The sequence below is a fragment of the Leuresthes tenuis genome, unplaced genomic scaffold (assembly GCF_036924035.1).
Source record: "Leuresthes tenuis unplaced genomic scaffold, fLeuTen1.0.hap1 SCAF_20, whole genome shotgun sequence".
Lineage (NCBI taxonomy): Eukaryota > Metazoa > Chordata > Actinopteri > Atheriniformes > Atherinopsidae > Leuresthes > Leuresthes tenuis.
This window is the reverse complement of record NW_027325374.1, coordinates 22,927,234-22,952,915: the sequence shown is the minus strand read 5'-3', so window position 1 is coordinate 22,952,915 and position 25,682 is coordinate 22,927,234. Positions and strand designations below refer to the sequence as shown.

The window sequence follows — 25,682 nt, the reverse complement described above, 5'->3', positions numbered from 1 at the left end:
GATGAGAGATAAAACGACTTCAAGAACCAATAAAAAGAAGTTGTTTTACCTGCCCTAGGTAAAACGACTGTCATCCCCCTCTGAGGAAATTCCCAAGCCATTGCGGGTGGGTTGAGGGAGACTTACACCTGAGGAGAGAGTTCATTGTGTGAAGGCTAACGTGTGCATCTGTTGCAGTTACAAGAGTCGTTACATTTCCGCTTGTCCAGTGCAGTCAAAAGACAGAGCCCACCAGTAGAGGCGGGATTACTGGTGGGTGGTAGAACACAAAACGAGACTCCTCCTCGCTGTACACTATATGTGACCATCCAACTTGGTAACACCACCTGAGAACTTCTCGCTCTAATGGACTCTGGAGCAGAACTAAACCCTCTGGACCCTGGTGTGGCCTCTCTGCTTAAGCTACTCCTCGAGTCCGTGGTCTCAGCTTTGGATGGAGATATATTGACCAGCATAACTCATAAAACCAAACCCATCAATAGTTTCTGGAAACCACTGTGAACTAATTGAGTTCCTCCTGCTCCCCTTCTTTAGCGTCCCCTTAACACTTGGTTATCCCTGGTTAGCACTACATAACCTACACGTTTTTGAGAGCTGGAGTCTTTTCTGTCTTTCCAAGTGCTTCAGATCATCCCTCAAGTCTTTCAGTCACCGCCTGTCAGATACCTCAATCCCTCTGGAAGATTTGTCTTTGGTTCCCACTGTATATCATGACCGTTTTCAGTAAAGACAGGGCCTTGTCATTACCTCCTCATCGCCCTTATTACTATTATTATCATTAGACCACCCTTTTCACCTGTTGGAGCCGAGAGTTTTTCTTTGTTCAAAAGAAAGATAAGAGCCTGCGTGTCACAGCTAGGTGTCTAGCCGCCTCACAAAAACGGACCCAAGAGCAGACACAGGACTCAGGGAGAATCAGAGTTAGAACAGAGTTTATGTGCAAGTGGTGGGTGTTGAAAGCCGAAGGGAGGATCCGGGTAGACGTGGAACTCTGAGAGAGAAGGGTGATAATTAGTGAGGTTCATGGTTTACTAAAACTTCTCAAGTTTTTCCCAAAAATTCTCTGTGAAAGTCTTTTGTCTTGTTCTGTTTTGTCTCTGTGTTGGTGTGTTCTCAAAATGGTTTGAAGTTTTTCCACAGCAAAATAAATTGATGTTACTGCATTTCAATTATTGCTGTACAGCAGGTTGGTGAGTATTTTGGTATTGACCTAAAACATGGTTCATATCAACTGGCCAGTTGTTTTGCTTTTGGGTTCATATAAAATCTTAATTGGCCGCCCAATGAACACTAGTCTTGAACCTATTAGAAGGCAGTTCCTGAATGTAGAACATTGTGAAGATGACATGTTGCATTGTTGTGCTACTCAGTTCTTTCTCATTCACAGGTTAAACTAGAAAATTTCTGAAGAAATTTTGATGGGTGCCAAGCTGCTGCCCGTCCACACACAGACACAGAGAGACTGAGAGTGCTGCTAGTCTTAAATATGAGATTGTGGCTTGTTCTGGTGAAATCTGCCTGCTTTCGACACATAAGGCCCAGTTGATCTGTTCAGAATAATGGAAAACATATGAGTCAGCGGCTGGCATGAACCTATTATCACAACTGATGTGTTGAAAGTAATGGAAACATGAGTTAGTGCGTGCTATCGCGCGCATTTGTCTCGTCAGCAGCTGCCATGAACCTGTTAATCTGTTCAGATTAATGAAAATTTATGAGTTAGTGCGCGCTATCGCGCGCATTCGTCTCATCAGGGGCTGGCATGAACCTGTTAATCTGTTCTGAATAATGGAAATTTATGAGTTAGTGCGCGCTATCGCTCGCATTTGTCTCATCAGGGTCTGGCCTGAACCTATTAATCTGTTCAGATTAATGAAAAACAAGAGTTAGTTATCATTTGTCTCATCAGGGGCTGGCATGAACCTGTTAATATGTTCTGAATAATGAAAAACATGAGTGAACACAGGCTGGCATAAAGCTTTTACAATAGGGCCGCCATGTTGTTTCAAAAGGCCTGAAATGTCTTTTTGAAAGGAGCTGGAGCTTTAAGAAGGCAGAAAAGTAGCTGAACATGCTCAAAAAGCTGAATCTAGTGGAAATTTATCAGAAATCAAGTGATTAATAGTTAAAATGGCTTCAGTGTAATATACAGCAGGGAGTGGAAGAGTGATGTCATCAGTGATAGCAATGTTTGTCAACAGCTGCAGCTCTCTCCCTGTATAACCTGCAGAAATGGCATTTTGGATACTATGACCTCCTGTGAGAAAACTGGAAGAGCGAGGAAAATAATTTGAAGACCGTAAGAAGCAGAAGGCTTGGAGGAACGCGGCAATGTAGTTTTTATTTCAATGGAGTGAAAAAAATTTAAACGGCAGCGTTCCACCAAATTTCCATTGGAGTTAGTGAGAGAAATTGAAAGGTTTCTCTCGCTTCAAGGCTCATAGCTGAAATTCTGTAAATGTGAGCTATTTAGTAGTTACATCAGCTGAAAGAGGACAAGTGTACCTACATTCTAAGGTATAATTTGTTTGTCTGAGTTAAACAGCATGAAAGTTAGAGGCATTTGTTTGAATATCAGAAAAAGTTAAAATGATCAGTCTGCCACTCTAATCTTCTCATTCATAAAAATCAAGAAGGAGCAAAAATGTTCATGTTTTTTTAAACTGTCATATTTCAGAATTGGCTTAATATTTGAAAAAGCTGTATAATCACATAATAGCTGAATGTCTTGTGAACATTTTAAAGTTTGAATGATGTCTCTGTGATACCGTATGGCTGAGTTACTGCCCTCTAAAATAGGACAGTTTGGGGCTCGTTGAGTCTGGCCTCCTCATTAGTTGCACGTGCCCACTGACAAATCTGCACCTCACTTTGTCCCCTTAAAATCATGGGGTTTTCATATTGAGGCAGAAATCTGGAACAAAATGCTCGCTGTTCGAAAAGTAGAAGTCGTATCCGAATAATTCTTTCACCGTGAGCGCCAGAAGGGACAGGGGAAGCCAGCGGTGTCATTTTTATTCTTCTAAACCCCGTGGCTCCTTTATTATGGCAGTTTTAAAATTATTTTTCCGACTGATTTCAGGGCTCGCCCGTTTTATAATGGGATTTAATGTTCCCTCTCTTCGCTCAGAGGGGATTTGTGAGAAATCTGTGAGGCCCAGCTCAATGACAGTCACATTGGGTGAAAGACAACTAAAATACCTACGTTTTGATGTATAATTTATCCAGATCAGGCAGATATGTTGGACGTGAGAGGAATTTGTTCGAGAAATTTGTTTTAGAAGATTTTTAGAGTGAGGATTAGAGTGAGAAGCCAGGAAATTAGCTCCTCTGGACACCTAAAACGTAAACTGCCGTTGTGTCAAAGCCGTATAAGCTATTAACAAGCCCTTTACCACAGTTAAAGCTGAGTCTTTCCTGTCACACACAAACTTTGAATGATGTGTGTGTGACCTTGTATGGCTGAGTTCAGAGGCCTCCAAGGCTCGAAGAGCCCCAAACTGCCTCGTTAAGGCCTTCTCCATTTATTTTCCCATTGACAATTTGCCCGCTTTTTCCCATTTATCCGCTATTCCGCTCGAGTAATGAGAGAGAAAAGTAATAGCACACCTCTCCCGATCGGCGCGCACGCAGCCATGTGTTTTTTATTTTAGTCGGACCTTCGCTGTGGGACGAGTAGCGCGCCGAAAAACGTGACGGAAGCGGATGCATTGGGCACCCATAATTAACTGCATCAGCAGCAGAACCACTACAGGACTCACAGCCAAGTGACAAGGTGTCCATCTGAAATTCTGGAAGGCATGCGGCACGTACCCATCATGCCAACATGCCACAGTTTCATCAACCCTGTCTCCCCTCTTATCCCTCTGCCTCAGTAATTTTCCACTCTACCTGCCAGCTACTCATTCCTATAAGCCCAACGACACTCGCCTGCAAGCTCAGCAGCAGCTCATCAGCCCTGCATATAACCTCTCCAGCACACTCACCTTTGCCAGATTGTTCTACTGCATCCATGCAACGGTTTCCAGCGTTCGTGACCTACCTGATTTCTTGTTGCCGACCCTGCCTGCCTCCGACCTGCCGTCCTCACCTGCCTCCCAGTGAACTTACCTGTCTTCTGTCCCCGGCCACATGCTCTGCCTCAGTGTCTCTGGCGTCTGTCTGTTCTCCTGCCTTCGACTCCACTGCTTGACTCTAGCTCATCTGCTGCTTGCTCCTCGTCTGCACCTTTTTACCATCGGCTGGCTCTTCTGCCTCTGGACACCCCGCCTCGTCTACCTTGTTTCTCATTGGTTCTTGCCTTTACTCTGGGCTGCTAAGAAACTGAACTGTACGGATCCAATGGCTCACCCTCAAAGGGTTAGGGAAAGGGGTGGTAAAGACCCCTTCATGGAGGTGAGGTGCTTGTAACCTCTCCAGCAGTAGGAGACGAATGCAGCCAACGGTGACAGGATTGGACCAGAAGAGATTGAGCTGCACTGCATGACTCTGTACATGGTTGTCATTGACATTTTTTATCATTTTGATTGAAAAGATTATCAGTTTATTACACTTCGTTGTATCATTACTCATCATATGTTCATATTCACATGCAGGTCATGGTTGAATGTTGTCTATTCTTTAATGTTTTGTTGCATTTATTCTGTTGATCGGTCAATGTTAAGTTTTTATTTACTGCTCCAGTAGTTTCACCATAACACTCAAAAGTGATAAAAAATGCTCAGATAAATTGTTATTGTCTGTGAACATAAATAGAGTCTAATATAGAATTAAAGTTAATATTTAGGCTGTCATTTTCAACATCTACATGAATATTAAAGTCACCCACTACAATGACTTTATCTGTACTCATTGTTTCATTGTTTCATTGAGCCAGAAGGCCTGTTATCAGGCATGTACTCTTTTTTTGGTTTTCACCTTTATTGACCAAAAGTGTATCTCTCATGATATAGTCATCATAAATATATTATTTGATAATGTCATAGGTTCTGAATAGTATTGGAGTAAAAACGTGTTTACAGATTATACGTATATATTTCGTGCGTAGATATAAATAGTATAACTATTATGTATATTTAGTGTAATTGTTAGTTCGGCTGTACTACATATTTGATATATTTATGAGAAATGTCTTTTTGCGAACCTATAAACAACCCCTTCTTTGCAAACCAGAAGTACTACGAGTACGGTGTTGATTTTGTATGATGTTACATGGTGCGGCTCTAAAAGTATCTGGAATCAACTTTTTTTTCTTTCTTTGTATTGATCTAGACGAAGCGTAATTACTATTTCAGCCATACTGAATATTTAATATATTTAGTAGATGTATGTTTTCACAATCCGGAAGAAGCTGCTAACCCAAAACCACATTTCTACAATAACAGTTAGAATATTTAACATAAAGCAACATCTTTACTTTTTTTAAAACATCAATCATATAGATGAAGTGTAATTACTAATTTGGCTGCACTAGATATTTGATATCCCATATCTGTAGCCTCTTCTGTTAATGATTAGCAAGCCTTCTAAATGCACTGAGGTCAAGGTTCAGAGGTCAGTATTTCAAGGCAGGGCTGATTTATAATCTTCACACTTACATATTTTACTCACCAGGTCAAGGTCTTTTAAAAACATTTTCAAAAATGTCTTTCATTTTGTCCTACAACAAAGTTTAATTGTCACCTCTGTTTGGTGTCAGCCTCGTTCAGGTGTAGTTTCTAAGACCATTTGATTGTCCAGCTTGGATGAAATCAAGTCTTTGGATTTTTTTTCATTTTTGGTCAGAAAGAAGGTATTGATGATTTACCTACTCATGTTCATAATTTTTGGTCAACATCCCACACACCCACGGCAGGGCACCCACTTGCCCTATTTGCCTAACACTAAAACATATGCAGCACACAGTCAAGTCATGCACAACAAAAATAAGAAATAAAACAAGTCTGAAAGCCTGGCAAGCGATAAGTTGGAGGGTCGTTCTAAAACATTGTCGTCGCTAGCTCCTATATACGGAAACATGGATTTTGCCCCAGCCTGCTCAGACATGGGATTTAAGATGTGGGAGGAGAGGGGGATTTTAACTCTGGGACATTTATTTGATAAAGGAGTGATGCTTACATTTGAACAAATCCAACAGAAATATGGTCTCCCCAGTAATCACTTCTTCAGGTATCTGCAAATTCGCAACTTCACCCAGAATCAAAGAAGGTATGATTTTAACTGTCAGACTTCACAGATGGAACGTTTACTTCTTGGTAGAGGCAAGAAAGCAGTTCTCGGTCGGAGATATGCTGAGCTCAACTCTGTTAGCAATATGAACTTAGAGTATCTTCGATGCAAATGGAATGCTGATTTAAATCTTACAATAGATGAATCAACATGGTTGGAAATATGGCGACTAGCTAGAGAGATCTCCATATGTAACAGAACCAGAGAGACCCAGTTTAGAATATTACATCGCTTGCAGATTACACCACAGCTCAGACACAAGATGAACCCAAGTTTGTCTGAAAAGTGTTCCAAGTGTCAGGTAGAGGTGGGAAGCTATAGGCACTGTGTGTGGACATGTATCCATATTGAGGAGTACTGGGGTAAAATTGTTAGCAAACTTAATTTGATTTTTAATGTCCAGCTTGATGCTGATCCTCAGGTTCTGCTTCTTGGCTTGCCCAGTCATCATATTAAAGGGTCCCATCAAAGAAGGCTGCTCAGTATTCTTACATTTGCTGCTCGGAAAAATATATTGCTTAGATGGATCGATAATGCTCCACCTACAATTAGGGGATGGCACAAAGTTGTATTTGATTTACTACCAATGGAATACCTAACGTGCAGATTCAAATGTAAGATGGATGATTTTGGTAGGATTTGGACCCCTTTCTTTAAGTATGCAGGTAAAAGACTCACAACCATTGTATTAAAAGGGATGTTAGATGGCAATGAGGGGAACGGGCTAACTGATGTTTATGGATCATAAAGTTGGACATTAATCTACTCATTTGTTTTTAATCTATTCATTCTCATTTAAAAAAAAAGATAGCCTTTTCTCTCTAAATTAACAGTTATTTTCTTTATTACTCTTCTTTCTTTGCTGATATGTATTTGCTGCAACACTGTCAATGGTAACTGGACTGAGCGTTTCCTTATGTATTTGTGTGATGGTGTATATATCTGTATGTATATATACTTTGTTCCCACATCCTCCCAGTGATACTCTCACAGCTTATTTATATAGGGAGATGTTTTTTTTTTTTTTTTTTTAGTATTGTACTGTGTATAACACACAAGTAGTCAGAGATTTGTTTTTGTGGCCATGTTGTTTTGTTGTTTGTTGTCTGTGTTCATGTCAGAAAATGTAATAAAAATATTATCAAAAAAAAAAAGAAATAATAACAATAAAGATCATACTTCAACAGGTAGCACTCTCAGCACCTCAGATATCCTGCCCTGCCCCTGCAATACATGTTCTGTAAAGACAGACATACAGTATGTGTGTGGATGTTATTTGTCTGCTATATTTTCCAGTATAATACTACTACTCGTTCATCCCTATATTAATCAGCCCAACTTCTTCCATCAAATCAGATACACATATAACTAGATAGACATGTCTTCTCTTCCGGCTCTCAACGAAGGCAGTCGCATTTCTCTTCTCTTCTCTCCTCTATCTTCCCTCTCCCTTATCTTCCCTGCTTTTCTCCACGTCTTGGCCTGTCCTGTCTCAAACTTTGGTGCCTCTCTCAGCATTGCTCTCAAAACTAAAATCATGGAAATGGTCAACAGGTCTCTCAACGCAATTGACAGAATTGAGAAATTCGGGTCCAGGGGAACCTGTCTGCCCTGATGGAATGTTTGCTGCTGGGTACATGAGGGACTCCTGAGAGACATGGAGGGTAGTGTGCCTGGCGATTCTTTCCGTTGAGGACATCGAGGATCTTTACATATTCTGAACCATGATAACAGGCTGATCTGCTGATTAGATTAGGCATTGCCCTGGTGTATTGAAACATTCGGAAGTCGGAGACAGTGGTCCGAGGCCCCATGCTGCCTGACATGTTTGAAGCAGTGGGCAGAGCTATTGGCGCTCAGACTGTAGTCATTAACCGCAATATGGAAAATCTTGGAGAAGCTGGTGGCTTTGTAAAGGCGTATGGATCGTTTTTGTGACCAGAATGGACCAATAGAGTAAGTCGTGTCCATTGAAATAAATCTACTCGCACTAACCCAACAATCATAATCTAATCTGCTCTCCTGGCACCAGCCTTAGCCAAGGCCACTTCTGTAACAACTCTCCCTGAGATCGCTGCTGTGAGACGCTCTGAACTCCTTTCCTCCCTCCCTTTCTTCACGGACACCTGGAGATTGTTGACTCCGTCTGAGAGCCAATCAAGGACTTCTCCATGGCAACCTGCTGTGATATCACAATGACATCTTGTGAACTGAGACACTGATTGAGAGCCAGATGTAGCAAAATGTCTGGGCATACCACCATCCCACGCCTTCAAGTTGTTTTTGCGTTTTTATGTGTGAAGCGAGCAAATGTTTGCTTATGTTTTGAGTTCTATGTTGGATGGTGAGCCTATATTTGCTGTTCTTGATGTTGCTGAGTTTTTTTTTCTTCCCAAGGAGTATAGTCTCGATGCTGTGAAGGTCCAGGAAACAGTTTACAGACTGTTGTTAAAGGAAGAAGAGATGCTACAAAGTGGGAAACATGGACCTCTTCCAACTATTTTGTTGTTTCCATCAAATTCAAGACGAGCTCGTAGTTTTTTTTATAAAATAGTAAAATATCTCAGTTTCAACGCCTGACATGTTTTCTATGTTCTATTGTGAACAAAATATTGTTTATGAGTAAAATGAAAATAAAACAGAAACCAACTTTTTTGGAGTTGGAGTTGTAAATGTTGGATGTGTGGAAACAACAGTCCAAGTGATAAGAGGCCTTTATTAGTCATATTCACACAAGGAAATATTACAAGGCAAGAGAAACACTGACAGACACTTCCTTCTCACTGCAGTCACCTGACCCTTCACTGACCAGATTAAAGGTCTCAGACGACAGGCTGGTATGATAGGACAGTAAGCATGTGAGGTCACTGGACAACCATTCACACATAAGTGCTTCAACAATCATTAACAAGAGTGAAACCCGCTCTCATTTGACTGAAGAAAGTGGCAAACGCATATCATATTCTAGAAATGACTGATGACAAATCATTTATCTGTCAATATGGAAACATTTTTTGTTGGCAACTGGGAATCAGAGGACAGACCTGTCTTCATAAAGTTATGTGAATATGAGATTCAGCTGTCTCGCAGTGTGGTTAAAATCCCAAACAGGATTCACCTCATTAGGTTTTGTCAGATTTATTCATTCACCACAGCACTGTGAGGTGTAAAAAAAAATGTATTCCTAACTTTTCACAACTTCTATAATTAATACAAATACTTGAAATGTTTTTTTTTATGTTCCCAACCCCCACCACAGCAGACTCTGGAAAGTTATATGATTTCAAACCGGTATACCCACAACAAGGATTAAAAAAAGACGGGAAGCATAATGACACAGAAATTAAAACATCTTACTCGCACTGAACAAACTCAGAATACATTTTATTTACTCAACAGGAAGGTATCAGCAAAGAACTGTAATGAGGTGGGGGTTTAAGAACCAGAAAGCTTTGAAAAGCTGCAACAGTAGACCTTTCATTTGGAATCTACTTTGTCCCCAGACTTACTGTATCATTTCGCTGGATTAAAACAAAAATAAATCTAAATATCCTGAACTTAGTGGATGAAGGTGACCACTGGGAATGTCGTGTTAAGACTGGACATCTTCAACCCTCCTTCGGTGTGACCCTTGGCTCAGCCAAAGAGTTGTGGATGATGCTGATGATGGACTCCACTCCTTCTCCTTCCAGGAGAGAGCGATGGTCTCCCTCAATTATGTGAACTGACACTTTACCATCACAAACCTGAGAAAAACATGACAGACAAGTTATTAAGCATTTAATTAATAACAAAGAGATTAAAAGACTGATCGTATACTCGTTTTTTTGGGACTGTAAGCCAGCACACCTGACTAAGTAAACTGTTTCTCAGGTCTAAGTTCTTAAACTGAGGTAAATCCAACCTCAGATGAACAGCAACACATGACATATTACCCTGTGTCATTATTTATTAAACAAACTGTTGAAAAACTAAGTGAACCCCTGACCCAGCAGCTTCAGCAGCAGTGAGTGTAAAACTAAGTGAACCCCCGATCCAGCAACTTCAGCAGCGGTGAGTGTAAAACTAAGTGAACCCCTGATCCAGCAGCTTCAGCAGCAGTGACTGTAAAACTAACTGAGCCCCTGATCCAGCAGCTTGTAGCAGCAGCTTCAGCAGTGAGTGTAAAACTAAGTGAACCCCTGATCCAGCAGCTTGTAGCAGCAGCTTCAGCAGCAGTGAGTGTAAAACTAAGTGAACCCATGATCCAGCAGCTTGTAGCAGCAGCTTCAGCAGCAGTGAGTGTAAAACTAAGTGAACCCCTGATCCAGCAGCTTGTAGCAGCAGCTTCAGCAGCAGTGAGTGTAAAACTAATTGAACCCCTGATCCAGCAGCTTCAGCAGCAGCGAGTGTAAAACTAAGTGAACCCCTGATCCAGCAGCTTGTAGCAGCAGCTTCAGCAGCAGTGAGTGTAAAACTAAGTGAACCCCTGATCCAGCAGCTTCAGCAGCAGTGAGTGTAAAACTAAGTGAACCCCTGATCCAGCAGCTTCAGCAGCAGTGAGTGTAAAACTAAGTGAGCCCCTGATCCAGCAGCTTGTAGCAGCAGCTTCAGCAGTGAGTGTAAAACTAAGTGAACCCCTGATCCAGCAGCTTGTAGCAGCAGCTTCAGCAGCAGTGAGTGTAAAACTAAGTGAACCCATGATCCAGCAGCTTGTAGCAGCAGCTTCAGCAGCAGTGAGTGTAAAACTAAGTGAACCCCTGATCCAGCAGCTTGTAGCAGCAGCTTCAGCAGCAGTGAGTGTAAAACTAATTGAACCCCTGATCCAGCAGCTTCAGCAGCAGCGAGTGTAAAACTAAGTGAACCCCTGATCCAGCAGCTTGTAGCAGCAGCTTCAGCAGCAGTGAGTGTAAAACTAAGTGAACCCCTGATCCAGCAGCTTCAGCAGCAGTGAGTGTAAAACTAAGTGAACCCCTGATCTAGCAGCTTGCAGCAGCAGCTTCAGCAGCAGTGAGCTGCAGTAATGGTTTCCTGTGGGACGTTATCAGTCTGTCTCATGGTTGTGGAGGAACTTTGACCCACTCTTTCAGCTCATTGAGGTTTGCGGCATTAGTTTCAGGTTTTAGCCCAGCTTTAGCTGTGGGACAGATGGCCTCACATTTGACTCTAGAATACTTTGGTATCCAGAGGAGTTCATGGTGGACTCAATGACTGCAAGGTGCCCAGGTCCTGTGGCTGCAGAACCAGCCCAGATCATCAGCCCTCCACCACCGTGCTTGACAGTTGGTATGAGGTGTTTGTGCTGATATGCTGTGTTTGGTTTCCTCCAAACGTGCTGCTGTGCATTATGACCAAACATCTCCACTTTGGTCTAGTCTGTCCAAAGGACATTGTTCCAGAAGTCTTGTGCTTTGTTCAGATGCAGCTTTGCAAACCTAAGCTGTGCTGCCATGTTCTTTTGAGAGACACGAGCACCTGGGACCCCAGGCTGGCTGGGTGACGGTCAGGAAAAGGATGCATAGGAGAGACGGCATCCATCCCACTTTGGAAGGAGCGGCTCTCATTTCTGGAAATATGGACAAATTTATTAGTCATCCAAAAACATGACAACCCAGGGTTGAGACCAGGATGCAGAGTTGTAGTCTTACACACTTCTCTGCGGCTCCCCACCTGATGCTGCGCCAGCTTTAACTTTAACTGAACAAAAACCTCAAACTATTAAATGTGGTTTGCTGAATATTAGATTACTCCTTTCGAAGTCTCTGTTAGTGAATGATTTGATCTGTGATCATCATTTTGATATATTTTGTCTTACAGAAACCTGGCTGCAGCAGGAGGATCATGTTAGCATTAATGAATCAACTCCCTCTGACTATTTAAATGTTCACGTTCCTCCAACCACAGGCAGAGGAGGAGGAGTGGCAGCTATCTTCAGATCAGGGTTATTAAAGGGGAATCTTTTTAAACCTGGACCTTATTTCTGGCATGAAACACGTTCATCTGCTCACCAAGAACAGTTTGGTGAAAGTCGGCGTCCTTCAGAAGATATTTAGATAACTCGAGATCCATATAACGGAGTGAACGGGGCTTAGACGATGCCGCCTCTAAATAAGGCATTATCTGTCTTTATTTCACCAATACTTTAAGAAGAATGAATGAATGAACGTGTACTATTGCTCTGTTAGCTCATAGCTGCTGTGTTGTTGTTATTGGGGGGCTTATAGAGGGCTTTCTACACACTCGTCTACTGGGATGATGTCATCGACGCCCTGCAGCACAGCTCATTCACTCCGGTAAGAACATCCATCTTACTCAAAGTTGTCGTCCACGTCGTCAAAATCTGATAAATATCCTGCCATGTTGCACAAAACTATCAGCAGCAAACTCTGTGTGAAGTTAGCCGACTGTCACAGAGCACGGAGTGAATAAGCTGTGCTGCAGCGGCGGGCGTCGATGACATCATACTATCTTCTTAAGATTCTTCTCCTCACATATGAAGCTCTTAATGACCGAGCTCCATCATATCTTGAAGATCTCATTGTAAGATATTTTCCTAACAGAGCACTTCGCTCCCAAACTGCAGGTTTACTTGTTGTTCCCAGAGTTTCTAAAAGTAGAATGGGAGGCAGAGCCTTCAGTTATCAGGCCCCTCTCTTGTGGAATAAGCTGCCAGTAAATGTCCGGGAAGCAGACACCCTTTCCACTTTTAAGATTAGGCTTAAAACTTTCCTTTTTGATAAAGCTTATAGTTAGGGATGGCTCAGGTAATCCTGAAACATCCCATAGTTAAGCTGCTATAGGCTTAGACTTCTGGGGGACGTCATCTGTCACTCCTTTCCTCACTTTGCTCTCTTTTTCCCCCTGTTTAATTTCTCATATGATATTATGTACATGTGACATTATTGTGGTTATTAACTTGTGTTTCCCTGTTTGAACAGGTATCCTTTGAATGGCGTTATGGTGTTTTTCCCCCCTCTTTTCCTTCTTTTCTGTCCTCTCAACCCCGGGCTGGTTCGAGGCAGATGGCCATCCTTCCTGGTTCTGGTTTTGATGGAGGTTTCTTCGTGTTAAAAGTGAGTTGTTTCTTCTCCAAGGACGCCTTGTGCACGCTCAGGACGGGAGATTCCATTAAAGAGAAGTTTTGGTGGAATCTGTTGGTTTCCTTAGCTAGGCTGACATTTGTTGCAATTTGGTGCTTTATAAATAAAACTGAATTTGATTAATCAGTGCATTGATCAGTAGCGCCTGGATGCTACTTAGCTTCTAAATTCCCATGGAAGCAGTGAGTGTTCACTCGGTTTTTCTGCATTTTATTCAATGAACAATGACACAGTGTAATATGCGATGTGCTGCTTTTCATCTGAGGTTGGATTTAACTCAGTTTAAAAGCTGGTGAGGACCAGATGACAATGGTGTGGAGGTTAGCATCATCACCTCACAGCAGAGGGTTTCGGGTTCGAATCCCAGCTGGTTGTTTCTGTGTGGAGTTTGCAAGAACCCACGCAACCCGTGTGGGTTCTCTCCGGATGTTTTTGGACGGTGGGAAATGGTGTAAAATGTGATAGTGTGATTAACTGGTGACTCTAAAATTGTCCTTAGGAGTGAGTGTGAGCGTGTGTGTGGTTGTTTGTCTCGTTTGTCTCTGTCCAGCCCTGTGATGGACTGGCGACCCCTCCAGGGTGAACCCCACCTCTCACCCAATGACAGCTGGGATAGGCTCCAGCACCCCCGCAACCTCCATTTACATGACACTTCAAATAATTTGAAGAAATAGCGATAATAAAATGAAGAGACTAATATGCATAACACTTCAGTGATTAAATGTATCATTTGTACAGAACTTTCACATCACACTTTTAAAAATACCCCTGAAGCCTGTACAGTATGTGTGCGTGTATGTGTGTTACCTCGCTAAGTTTATAGTCGGGCCCCAGGTTTTGTTCATATTCACTGCTGGTTTTGGCACGCAGCAGCATAACGTTGCCATGGTATTTTGTTACAGGCACATAGACATCAGCAGCCTTCAGCTTGTAGTAGAAGGTGGAAGCTGCAAAGTGCAGTGAGTCACGGCTGATGTTCTTGTGGCTAGATGTGATGAGGTCCACTGCCACATTAACACGAGCCTTCAGGTCTGAGAGTGGGAGAAGGGTCTCCAGCAACTGCAGAATAAAACAAGGACATCGCGAGAGAATTGGTTGAATTTGGTTCTTGTGGAAACCAAAGCAGTTGCCATCATCTGATATCCTCCTCTGAACTCTGGTAAATGGTCTAAATAATGGCAAAATTATTGAGTTATTTTCATGCATCCAAAAATGACAACAGATTTAAGAAACATGACATTCACTCTGTTGAAATGTAACCATACCATATTAGATAAGAAAACAAATACAGTTAGGTCCAGAACAAATGGACGTGAACACGGTTTTTGCTATAGGCAACATCTGTCGATCTTCATATTGATGATAATGAAGTTTCCTGTAGAAAGTCTCACTTGGCTGCATGTTGTGAAGAGGTTTTCTTTGCCATGGAAAAGTTCCTGTAGCCATTCCACAGAGGTCCAGGTCTTTTCATTCTACTGACCTCCGTGGAAGAAGTTGTTTTATGTGTCTGTATACCAAACTATAGACTGAGCTGCTTCTACACCATCTCTCTCACAGGTTTATTGCTTCAGTGCAACAATAGCCTGTTTACACTGAGCTCCACTGACCTCATGTTATGGAGGTCACAGTAAGACTCCTCAAATGCAAACGTCCCACTTGGAATAAACTCCAGAGTACTTAATGAAGGAACTGATCACACGGGTTCCAATGAAGCAGGTGACACTAGTTCAGATAAAAGCAGTCCAGCGGTCTCGTCCAGAATCCCAGTTGTTTGGGACATGTCTAATATGTCCTTGCTCACTGACTGTCCCCACGGTTCCACGTAGGAAAGGTGCAGCTCAGCTGTGTTCACTCTCATTATAGAACAATTAGTATTCTGTGTTTAAGGATTATTTCATGTTTGGTAGCAAACTGTTCCAGTGGCCCTGCTGTTCAGACCTCCACTTCAAATTTAAATGAATGTTGTGACTGATGGATATTACTGATAAGTGTATGTTCCTGTGTGTGTGTGCTATGTACCTTGTTGTATTCGATCCCAGTGAACTGCTGGATGAAGGCGCACAGGGCTTCAGTTTCAGCCTCAGACTCTTTGCCTGGAGTCAGCTTAGACCTGTAGCTCTGCAAACCAAATACAGTAGACTTCAGATGACATTTTCAATCGTCCTCACATTACATTACAATCTAGTGGACACATAATTCATTTGTGCTGTTTACTGCAAAATCCCAGTACACTGTTTTTGTAATGATCCCTCTCAGGATAGACAGTTTAAAACGATCCCGTGTAAAATGTGATAGTGTGATCACAGAGAGCACCCTGGGGAAAAAATAAACACCTGAAGGAGTTTCACAGGAAATCCCAGCATTTCATTCAATCACACAGTGAATTGACTGTTGTGTGAGGCGTAGTTCTGTTTTCCAACCTGGGTATATGCTGCCACATAGGAGTGTGAGCCATCAAACAGAAAGAGATACTCCACAGGCTGATTCAGGGTCTGCAGCTGAGAGCACATTTCAAAGGCTACACAAGCACCAAAAGAGTAGCCAGCAATTCTAAATGGTCCATCTGTCTGAAGTTGCCTAATACAGTTGACGTAGTAGGCTGCCAGCGACTGGATGCTGTCAAGAGGAGCAGCTGGGAGAGAAAACAAAGAGGGGAGCAATTAACATGAGCTTGGTGGGACTGATATCATCAGATCAGTGTAAACACAAAACACTCGAAATGTAGTTTATGTTTATGTTCATGTATTTAGCAGATGCTTTTATCCAAAGCGACTTACAAATGAAGATATAACAGCTTTATAAAAAGCTAACAATAAACTACATAGAAGGAACCCAATAGTCCGACTGTCAGAGGTGACAGAGTAGAGATAGGGTGCAGGCATAGAAGGAAGTGCAGAAAGATAAAGTGCAGAGATAGAGGGGGTAGGTAAGTACAAGGTAAGTGCTAGGATAGGAGATGCTCTCTGAAGATCTGGGTTTCTTGAAGATAGAGAGGGACGCCCCTGTTCTGGTAGCGCTCGGTAGGTCATTCCACCATTGTGGGACGACACATGAAAAGAGTTTGGATTGTCTTAGGCGTGGTGTAGGCACTGCTAGACGACAATCCTGGGACGAACGGAGGGACTGAGTTGTGACGTAAGCCTTTGCAAGAGCATTCAAGTAGATGGGAGCCGTTCCATTAAGCACTTTGTAGGCTAACATCATAGCTGGATTACAGTATGTTTAAAATCCTATATATTCTTGAAAAATACACATTAGTATAGACCTTTGGACACATACGCCCTGAAAGTTTCTTCAAGAGCATTTGTAGATCCAAAGCAGATAATAGAGACACCTAAAGCCAGCTGTTGAGGCTGAACAATTCCCTTAATGAGTACAAGTATCTTTTAGATGGCATCTCCTGACCGCTGTTTTGGATTATCTTTTGTTTAGGACATACAAAACAATTCTCCGTGACTACTGTGGAGAGAAGTCCTACGTAAGCCTGTGAGAGGTTGTACTGTAGAATGAAAAAATGTTTGTATTTTGAGCTCACCAACATACACAAATACCATAACACAAAAAAGGCAAAATCCCAGAACTTCCCCAATAATCAATTTTTATTATATACTCATAATTATAGTAACTAATAACTGCAGCTGCACGTCACGTGTAATGTCTGTGGAAATTCTCTCCAGTGAGAGCCTAAAGAGATAGTTCTGATTTTCTGGCATCAGATCATCCCACAGGACTGTTGAAGGAAACAGCAAACCTCCCATGATGCATCTGTTCATCAGTGTCTCCTGATTGTATCCACACTGATAGACCATGTACTGTACAGCTGTGTGTTCATCTGCTGCAGATAAAGGCTGCAGATCGGCCCTGGTGTACGAGCTGATGAGCGTTTATAATCCCACCATTACTTTTTACCTCTGCAGGGTTGTTTGCTCTGAGCTTACAGAGCCGATCTCTTCTTACTTTTTTATTTCAGCAGTTTTTGTTTTGTTCCTGATCACAGAGTTCAAGTTTCATTTCCTCTGCTTCACTGATGAGAGCCTCAGTTTAAATTCAGGAAAACTCTGCTTCTTCTTTACTGTTGCTAACATTATCAGGTCTGTTTGCAAACTATGTCTTTAGATTTAAATGACAAATTAGGGGAGTGTCTGCTTCCATTTCAGTCAACCAATGAGTCAGGAAGTCACATGCTAATAGTTTCTGGATGATTGAGAGTCATAAAAGAGAAGCATAAGTACACATGGGTTTATAAATCTTCAAAAAAACAATGTGAATGCACACGTCTGCCATTGTGCATCCCAGTTTTAGTTGTGAAACTACATGAACTTTAATCTTTAAATTGTATTTCAAAGCCAGTCTGGCGTTTTGTGATAATCTAAAGGTTGTACTATTTCTGCATTCTGTTACAGAGACTTGAACATGTTATTGGGATTAAAGGAACTGCATTAGGTTGATTTAAGTCATATTTATCTGTTAGATTCCAGTTTGTTCTTGTAAATGAAGAATCTTCCTCACACACCAGAGTAAGTCATGGAGTTCCTCAGGGTTCTGTGCTTGGACTGATTCTTTTTACTTTATACATGCTTCCATTAGGTAACATTATTAGACAGCATGGCATAAATTTTCATTGCTATGCTGATGATACTCAGCTGTACTTATCTATGAAACCAGATGAAACCAATAGATTGGTCAGACTACAAGCCTGTCTTAAAGACATAAAGACCTGGATGACTCAGAACTGTCTGCTTCTAAATTCAGACAAACTAAAGTAGTTATCTTTGGACCCGAGCGCTTCATGTAGGGCTGGGTACCGAACTTCGGTTCTTTTAGGGCACCGACCAAAATGCTTCGGTAGTACAGAGTATCAAAACATGCCTCGTCTTTTGGTGCCAAGTTTCGGTACCCAGAGATAAATCACGTGATCAAGAACTCATCCTCGATTGGCTGTAGTAACGTTACATTTTGCTGCATGCAGGAAAATGTGGTTACCCCCACAGACGGGGTTCACGTTCCATTTCACCAAGATTGATGCCAATAGTGCGCAATGCAATATATGCCAAAAAGTCATCGCTGCTAAGGCCAGCAACACGACTAATTTAATTAATTATTTGACCGTGCACAAAATCAATTTAAGACTAGAAAGTTGCTCCATGTTTTACTGCAAGAAGGTCGATCCGCAACCATCCTCATCTCAGCATTCAAGTCAGCCTGTGGATGCTACAGAGCCCAAGCGGCATTATTCAAAATCTCCACCCCCCCCCCCCCCCATTTATTTTCTCAAATGATATTATGTACATGTGACATTATTGTGGTTATTAACTTGTGTTTCCCTGTTCCAACAGGTATCCTTTGAATGGTGTTATGGTGTTTTTTCCCTCCTCTTTTCCCTCTTTTCTGTCTTCTCAAACCCTAGCTGGTTGAGGCGGATGGCCACCCTTCCTGAGTCTCGTTCTGCCAGAGGTTTCTTCCTGTTAAAAGGGAGTCGTTCCTTTCCACAGTCGCCTCAGGCACGCTCAGGACGGGAGATTGGACTGAAGACAGGTTTCGGTGCAATCTGTTGGTTTCCTTAGCTAGAATATTGTTTTTTGAATTGGCTCTATATGAATGAATTGGATTATTATGGAATTAATTAATTGGATTTCATTGGATTATGATTACAATGAATTGAATTCCAATTGGCTTGAATTGGACTATATTATTTAAGTGCCTTGAGATGACATTTGTAATTTGGCGATATATAAATAAACTGAATTTAATTTAAATTATATAACAACATATAACAATATAGCAACAAAGTGAGAGCAGGTAGAGAAAATCCAAGAGAAGTTTTGTGAGCATAAGACTTTGAGTGAAGACAAAGGGCTCAGACTGAAGAACAGAGCATGTCTGCATATGTGCACACAAGCAGGGACTTTTTGACCATGAGGGCAGATTTTTGAGGGAGATCCGTATAATATCTGAATGTGAAAATGAGGAAACATTTGAGACTGTATCTGAAACTACATGTTGTGGTGTAAACAAGCAATCTTGTAAGCAACAGTACCTTTTGTACACTGTAAGCCATAGCAAGGCACGCTAAGCTTGGAGGCAAGCGTCTTAAAGGCGGTAACAGAGCCTTCAATGGGATGGATCAGGAACAGTGGCCTCTCCTGACTTTGAATCCTGTTGAGTGGTGCCAAAGTTGGACCATTAGGGTTGACTAGCAGTTGGGTCACATCCGATTCCAACACAGAGCGAATGCCGTCCTTCTTAGCTGTAGCATGACGACATTCTAGAGAGTTGGAATTGCACAAAAAAAATAATAAATTTGCTGCGTCATCTGTATTATAAAGCATCTCAAGAAACCCAAGAAAAAAGTAACAAAATCTCTGATTGCTAAGTCACTACATTTAAGTATTTGTTTTTATGCCTTTAACACACTCACATGCTCTAACAGGTGTCAAAACAAGCTCAATATTCTAAGTGATTTAAAAGGATGGACTAAGTATCTGGGTTACTGCCATTGCAATATAATTATCTGTTAATTACAGGAGATTTCCTATTGTAATCAGCCATGTTCTCTGGGGTTCAGTTATAATATGTGGACACCACACACCTGTATGTCCTGCTGATTTGTAACAAAAGTGATCTCATCTTTTGGCTTTTCTGTCAAGCAAATGTTAGACTTCACAAAAATTATTCTGGCTTAAGTAGAGATCACTCTGCGATCAGCCCCCAACATTTGAACACCGACTTGATAGATCAATGAACCTCAAGCAAGCTCGGTGCCTGCCATCACTGACTCCAAGCTTTGTTCAGACAATCAAATTGCCAAGGTAGTACAACTTTGCTATGTATTGTCCTTATCAATAATTAAAATCCACCACAAATATTCTTATTATCATTATCATTCCAATAGGTTAAGAGGCGCTTAATACCACTTGATACTTCAGGCTTGCCCTTGGCCAGTTCTTGTAGCTTGTTAATGGTGAGCTGGCGGATCTCTCTCATGGGCATGACAATGTCATAGTCACGCTCTAGAGTCTGGCGAACCTCCACTCCCATCAAAGAGTCAAGGCCTAAGTCAGCCAATGAGACATCAGCATTCAGACTGCTCACATCCCGCACACCTATTGATGAAGGATGCAAAGAAAGTCATATGAGCTTCAGTTCATCATGTTTAAGACGAGAAACAAAAAAGTAGATAGTAGGAATGTTTTTCCTTGACATATAAGTCAAGGATGACATATAATTCAAGGATCAGCTGGTACAGTGGGGAACCTTGGAGTTGTTTTTGATCAGCACGTGAATTTTAACTCAAACATAAATCAAGTTTGAAGGACTGCCTTCTTTCAACTACATAATATTGTCAAAATTAGGAACATCCTGTCCAAGTCCAATTACATTTCAAAATCAAAAAGAAAATGCACAATGGTCCCTGCTGTGAGATGGTTCGACGTGTCCGTTAACCCCGACCCTGATCACATACCAGATTGTGAAACATTTGCAATAAAGGCTCCAAAATTGTACAAGGACTACTTTTTCTGACTCAATTACAAAATACAGCACCCTGCAAATAAAATGATTTTTTACATCATCAAAACATCCTGTGTTTATAAAAATATAAAAACTAAACAACCATGATCTTTATGAAAAATTAATTTCACAATACAGCAAACTTTCATTAAACTGAAATCAAATATCAATTAAAAAGGGAGACTATGAACTTTCAAAACCAGCTTGTCTCCTAATGCCATTGTTTTGTATTCCAACTTCTTAAAAAATGTCATCAAAGAAGGTGCATCCTGTTTTGTGTTAAAGTTTTAACGCATCGGGACACAATAAAAAAAAATCTTCTTGCCGGGTTTTAAATTTAATTAAATACAATCTACAATAAATTTTTGTTAAATAAACAATGACGCATTGTAATAAGTCATGTGACTGAGACCAAACACAGAAGCAGTATGTGCAAAACTCAGTGAACCCCATGATCCAACAGCATGTAGAATCGCCTTAAGCAGCAGTAACTTGAAGTAATGGTTTTCTTTAGGACCTTGATTCTTTTCTTTTTCACACATTCTGTTGTAGATCTGCTGCTGTTTGGGATCATTGTCCTGTTGATGAGCCAGTTTCAGCCAAGCTTTAGCTGTCGGACAGATGACCACACTGACTTGCCACCTTATAGTTGTGGCTGAGTCTAAGAGCCCCAAGGGTCCTGAAAGATGTATTGTTGGGAACCTTTCACACTTGGTGGGATCTCCCAAGGCTTACCGATCCCGAGTTCAGGTGTCAGACAAACTATAATCTTTATGATGGACAGGTATGATACCCAGACACCTCTACCAGATTAGAGGGACCTCACCCTAAGCATCTGTTAGACAGGCCTTCACCCCAAGGGTGGTCAGGCACGAGCTACAAGGGACAATCTTCCTGTGGATCCATTTCCTTCAGGATGTGGTTCATAGGTTTATAATGGATTGGGTAGTGGTCAAGGACGGAAATCTTGGCACTTAAATCACGGGCTGCAGAGACTGGCTATAGGGACATAAAAGGTCACTGAAAGGTGGGGAAAGAACTTGTGCAGAGGTTGAGAGATACTGGCTAGATAAAATCAGACTCAACTCAACGTACAAAGCCTAAGGTCAGCTGTAGCTCAGAAAAGCAGTGATCTGCTGATTGGAAGGTTGGTGGTACGAATTACGAACGTGTGTGAATGGGTAGTGTGTGCATTAATGGGTGAATGTAGCATGTAGTGTTAAAACGCTTTGAGTAGCCAGCTAGACTAGAAAACCACAAAACCATTCTTCCTCAAAGGGATTTAACTGTGTTCCAATCTGTACTTTCCATTGATGTGACAAATGAAGGTGTATTTGTATGTAGCCGCCTCCTCAGTGCTCAAATAATGGTTTCCCCAGCAGACAGGAAAAGAGCTTCCTTATGACTGTGGATCAGTGATAGGCCACTTATAGTTGCTATTGTGACTTATGGTCACTTATGCCCCCAAACAACAGTTTCAAGTATTCGGCCTCCTTCAAAGCTCTGCATGGGGTGCTCAAAGGTGTGCCGCCCGTTGACTCCATTGTCCTGCTTGGGGACTTCAATGCTCATGTGGGAAAAGATAGTGAAATGTGGAGGGGTGTGATTGGGAGGCATGGTCTGCCCAATCTGAATTGGTGTTTTGTTTTTGCACCTCTTTACTTTTCATAGTTTGCCCATAGCAAATACCACATTTGAACATAGGGTTGTTTTTAAGTCTTGTTGAGGTTTGTGCATCTGCTCAGGGTTCCTTCTGGACATGTCCAACTGAGAAGAGGCATCATGGCAGATACAAGACTTGCTGGAGATTAGTTCTCTGAGCTGGCTTGGAAAAACCCCAGTATCCTCCAGGAAGAGCTGGAGGTGGTGGTTGGTGAGAGGGAGGTCTGGGATCTCTGCTCATTGTTGCCTCCCCAATAAAGTGGCAGAAAATGGATCAATGCATAAAAGATGGTTGGATGAATGAACCAATGGGCTCCTTTTTGACTCTAGAATACTTTGGTGTCTCGAGTTCATGGAGGACTCAATGACAGCTAAGCAGGTCCTGTGGCTACAAAAGTAGTCCAAATCATCAGCCATCCACTACCATACTTGTGACAAAGTGCAATATGTCATGTTTTTGTACTGGGGTTGTATTGGCCTAATTCTATGACCCAGTGAGGGTCATACTCCCCTACCGTCCTACGTCCTGATACATGAAACCTTATGGTTGAAAGTGAGCGTACTTTATTTTTTATTCATTTTTATTATTTAAATGAAATCTCTCAGTTTAAACAAACAATAAATCGACTTTTTTCAATCAGTTGAACTACTCAGTCCTGCACTGCACATCCTGTCTACTATATTTCAAGGTGACACTACAACAAAAAAAAGAAAACTAAATATTGCAACTTTCATTAACTGTTCAAAGTTGTTTTCAGAAAGCCCATCTCTTACCTAAAATGTGAGCTACAGCATCCACCAAATCTCTCTGGCTTCCAGCCTCATTCTTCACCAATGTCCTCTCCGCCAGAACAAAGCTAGACATCACTGGGTGTTGCTGGCACAGGAAGAAGTCTAGCACCTCCAGGCAGGATGTAATGCGCTGTGGCAGGGTTCCACCAATCACCATGTCATTACCACCCATTGTCTCCAGCACCACACCCACATCACCAATGGCACCCCACTGGACTGCTAATCCAGGCAGGTTATCATAGCGGCGCTTTTCACACACACGTTCCATTGCTGAGTTGGCATAACCGTAGTTACTTTGGCCAGCATTTCCACGGCCGCAGCTGACTGAGGAGAAGGCCACAAAGTAACTGAGGTCTGGGCACAACTTTCTTGTCACTCTGAGAAGGGAATGGAAATTTCTACATTAACATAGAAAGAAATCCACAGCCTTTTTTCCTTAAAGTTATTAGATATGCACATAATAGGGAAGGAATTTGTGTCTTACTTGTCGAGATTTGTGATGCCATCATATTTAGGTTTGCTAACATCTGTGAAGAGATCTGGCGTCAAATTCTCCAACATGCCATCTTTCAACACCTGATGATGACACACCAGACATAGTAATTCATCCATGTAAAATTTAAATGAGAGCCATAAGAGCCTATCTTCAACCAATAACACGAACAGGTCAGCCATAGCTGTAAGTATGTGATGGCAGTGAAAACAATGAAATCAATCACAATTAAAGACCATGTTGTGTCTACCATAATGATGAATAAGTAAATGTGTTCAGAATTTGAATTATGAACATGAAAAGTTAACATGTATAAAGAAAGAAACCACAGGAAGTAGAGCCCACTGCCTTGCCTTAAATCTAATTATTATAAAAATACTAATTTTAACTGAATATTGACGGTATTGATGTACAGACAGAATTATTATGGTAATTAAAGAATATTCTAAAGGGAAGATTGTAAGCCATTTTAATTTTTTTCCACACAACAATAAAAATGTCAATCCCACTTTGGCACTTCAAATACAGTCAGCCAATTGGCTTAAGAAACATTGATATCAGTACAAACTTTACAAAAATCTGCATTACTGTGACTCTAGACTATAGTAGACCAATCACTGAACTGACCAACGAACAGTGTATATCCGGAGAACTAAGATGGTGTAGTGGCTGAAAAATAAAATTGAACACTAATTACTTAGAATGTCTACAAAGAAAAATGTGGATCTGGTGGTTTGGTATGTTACCATGGCTAGATGGAATACACCTCCCACTGGGCCCAGCGTACAGGCCTCAGCAATCAGTTGCTGTGTTCCCTCCAGTGTACCGATATCCTTCATCGACACCAATACCTTTACACCTTGATTCTGCCACTCACGCACACGTTTTGCCTGGTAACCTAGAAACAAACATTAAGTCAGGCTGTGAACAAAAAAAAAATCCAAGCTGCAGTTTGTATCTCTCATGATAGTTACTTTCCCTCTTAAAAAGGGATTTTAGTGATGGCAAAAGATGGTATATACACTACGATGGCACCAAGTCGACTGAAATGATCGTTCTTTAATAATCACAAAATGGGAATTTTTTTTGTAGCATAATGAATCAAAACAATTTTGAGCAATTAGTCATTATGTAGTTATTGCTGCTAGTAGGACTGGCCTCCTGTGCTGTTCTTTGTCGCAGCAGAGCTATTGAAATCCTGACTGAACACACATCACTATTTGATGAGAATGTCATGCAGAAGTTGTGCAGTATTGTTGATTCTGCTGGGCAGCTTTTGAAAAAAATTTCCATGATGGGGTCCTTAGCAGTCCCCAGCACAGAGCCAGCCTTTTTAAATAATTTTCTTGAGTTTCTTTGAGTCTCTGGCTCTGATGCTGCTGCCCAACAGATGCTGCACAGCAGATTGTACTCTCCACCACAGACTGATAGAAGATAGAAAACATCTTGGTGTAGACACTGAAGGACATGTTCTGTCCCTTCTGGAAGACAGGCTTTGGTGTTCACATGGACAACAGATTGGACTGGAAATGCAACGAAATAGTTGTATTCCTCCACAATCTCCTACTCTTCTCCCACAGAGACAGTGTTTGGCTTATTCGAGGTCCTCCTAAAATCCCCAATCATCCCTTTTGTTTTTGTTCAAGATGAGGTGATAGTTTCCACACCATGCCACAAAATGACTGACCAGTTCCATGAACCACCACTGCAGAGTCATCAGAGTATTTCCGGAGATGACAGGACTTATGTTATAAGTTAAGTCTGAGGTGTAGAGAGTGAAGAGAAACAGCGAGAGTACAGTCCCCTGTGGTGCTCCTGTGCTGCTGACCACCTTCTCAGACACACAACTCTCCAGTCTCACAAACTGTGGTCTGTTTGTCAGGTAGTCAATGATCCAGGGGGTTGTGGAGGCTTCCACC

At 41.6% G+C, this 25,682-nt stretch overlaps 1 protein-coding gene across 2 annotated transcripts in view; it reads right to left on the bottom strand.

The window, feature by feature from the left end:
* Positions 1-8,924: 8,924 nt before the first annotated feature.
* fasn (fatty acid synthase) overlaps positions 8,925-25,682 on the bottom strand; it is a 109,461-nt gene continuing 92,703 nt past the window's right edge. For both annotated transcript variants that reach the window (XM_072373579.1, XM_072373580.1), the window contains exons 34-42: positions 24,510-24,661; positions 23,755-23,846; positions 23,253-23,647; positions 20,219-20,410; positions 19,345-19,572; positions 15,728-15,939; positions 15,327-15,425; positions 14,115-14,366; positions 8,925-9,974 (exon numbers count right to left, since the gene is read on the bottom strand). In XM_072373579.1, the coding sequence (XP_072229680.1) occupies positions 9,837-9,974; positions 14,115-14,366; positions 15,327-15,425; positions 15,728-15,939; positions 19,345-19,572; positions 20,219-20,410; positions 23,253-23,647; positions 23,755-23,846; positions 24,510-24,661 (1,760 nt within the window). In that variant the 3' untranslated portion in view covers positions 8,925-9,836. The remainder of the gene's footprint in view (positions 9,975-14,114; positions 14,367-15,326; positions 15,426-15,727; positions 15,940-19,344; positions 19,573-20,218; positions 20,411-23,252; positions 23,648-23,754; positions 23,847-24,509; positions 24,662-25,682) is intronic.